The sequence below is a fragment of the Seriola lalandi genome, unplaced genomic scaffold (assembly GCF_002814215.2).
Source record: "Seriola lalandi dorsalis isolate HSWRI2012SDOR001 ecotype SW California unplaced genomic scaffold, Sedor1 jcf7180002053014, whole genome shotgun sequence".
NCBI lineage: Eukaryota > Metazoa > Chordata > Actinopteri > Carangiformes > Carangidae > Seriola > Seriola lalandi.
The window spans coordinates 31,849-33,389 of record NW_019523567.1 but is presented as its reverse complement, the minus strand read 5'-3'; the positions used below and the strand labels follow the sequence as shown (position 1 = coordinate 33,389).

The following is a 1,541-nucleotide window of genomic DNA, read 5'->3' as shown; positions in this document are numbered from 1 at the left end:
CATTTGCAAAACAGTACGATTATGGTGAAAAGATGTCATTATAAATATATATATATGTATATATATATATATATATATATATATATACACACACACACATATAAATATAAATAATGTTTACGCTAAAACCGTTGCCCGAGTTTAAAACATGACTCAAAACATAGCTGTAAAAAGCAGCTTTTAATTCGGGATTGCAATATTTTTATCTTTGGTTTTTACTTTTGATCTTATTTTCTTTTGTCTGTTCAATTGATTTTATGATTTTAAAATACATTTTTGTAAATCTCTGTTATACTTGCTTATGTATCTTATATTGCTTTGTTTTATTTTTATGTTTGCACAGCACTTCCTAACTGCGTTTTGTAAAGTGCTTTATAGATAAAGTTATTATTAATATTATTATTATTAAACATATAAGACGTGGGTCACCAACATTTGGAAAAGGTTTGGAAACTGCTGCTTTAGAATAAAACTGACGTCATTAGAGAATATGATATTTTCTGTCAGTTACTACGAGCGCTGACTGTTAAATATGTCGTATATTTGTTTTGCTGATTTGTCGCAGTGCGACCTGAAGCTCTGCGATGTGACATTTATTGTTTTTTTATTCATTTTTGTGAATGAAACTTTTCCCACAGAACAGGCAACGTTCACCTGAAACAAGCAGCTACAGCAAATCTGTGCAGATAAAAGAGTTTTTTTAAGGTAACACTGCAATGATTACTCACTTCATTGATTAGTCCATCATCAGATCATTTATAGGCAGCTGTTTTAATAATCAATTAATAATTTTTGTCACTTTTCAAGTAAAAATGATCGGTCGTTCTCGTACGAAGCTGTGGATCATAAAAATAACAGATTCTTACTGGTTAACAGGCCTCCCCACCACAGCCAGTCCTTCAGGTAGCCATGACCTCCATCACCTACACACACACACACACACACACACACACACACACACACACACACACACACACACACACACACACACAAAGTAGGAGCGCGTCGTCAGGTTCAGAGATGATCACAGTGATGTCAGAGAACATGAAGTGACCCGTCGCTCAAAGTTTGTCCAAGTTGAGCAACTTTTCATTTGACCACTAGTTTCATAACAGAGTCCAAACTTCTGATTAAAGAAGAAAAACTTCACAGCTCATCAGTTTCTCTGTGGATCTGCTGCTTCTCTCTGTTTCTATTCCCATCAGATTAAACAAACTTTGTACAAATCAAATTTAAACTTATAAATAATGACGGGCATTTTCCTCATTTCTTTGTGTCTCCTCCACACTCCTCCTCACTCCTCCTCACTCCTCCACACTCCTCCACACTCCTCCTCACTCCTCCTCACTCCTCCACACTCCTCCTCACTCCTCCACACTCCTCCTCACTCCTCCACACTCCTCCTCACTCCTCCTCAGTCCTCCACACTCCTCCACACTCCTCCTCACTCCTCCTCACTCCTCACTCCTCCTCACTCCTCCTCAGTCCTCCACACTCCTCCACACTCCTCCTCACTCCCCATCACTCCTCCTCACTCCTCC

General features: G+C 38.4%; 1 protein-coding gene across 1 annotated transcript in view; it reads right to left on the bottom strand.

Annotated features, from left to right (window-relative positions):
• LOC111650884 (magnesium transporter NIPA4-like) overlaps window positions 1-1,541 on the bottom strand; it is an 11,034-nt gene that overhangs the window by 3,145 nt on the left and 6,348 nt on the right. The window contains exon 4 of the mRNA XM_087172489.1: window positions 867-923. Coding sequence (XP_087028615.1) covers window positions 867-923 — 57 coding nt within the window. The remainder of the gene's footprint in view (window positions 1-866; window positions 924-1,541) is intronic.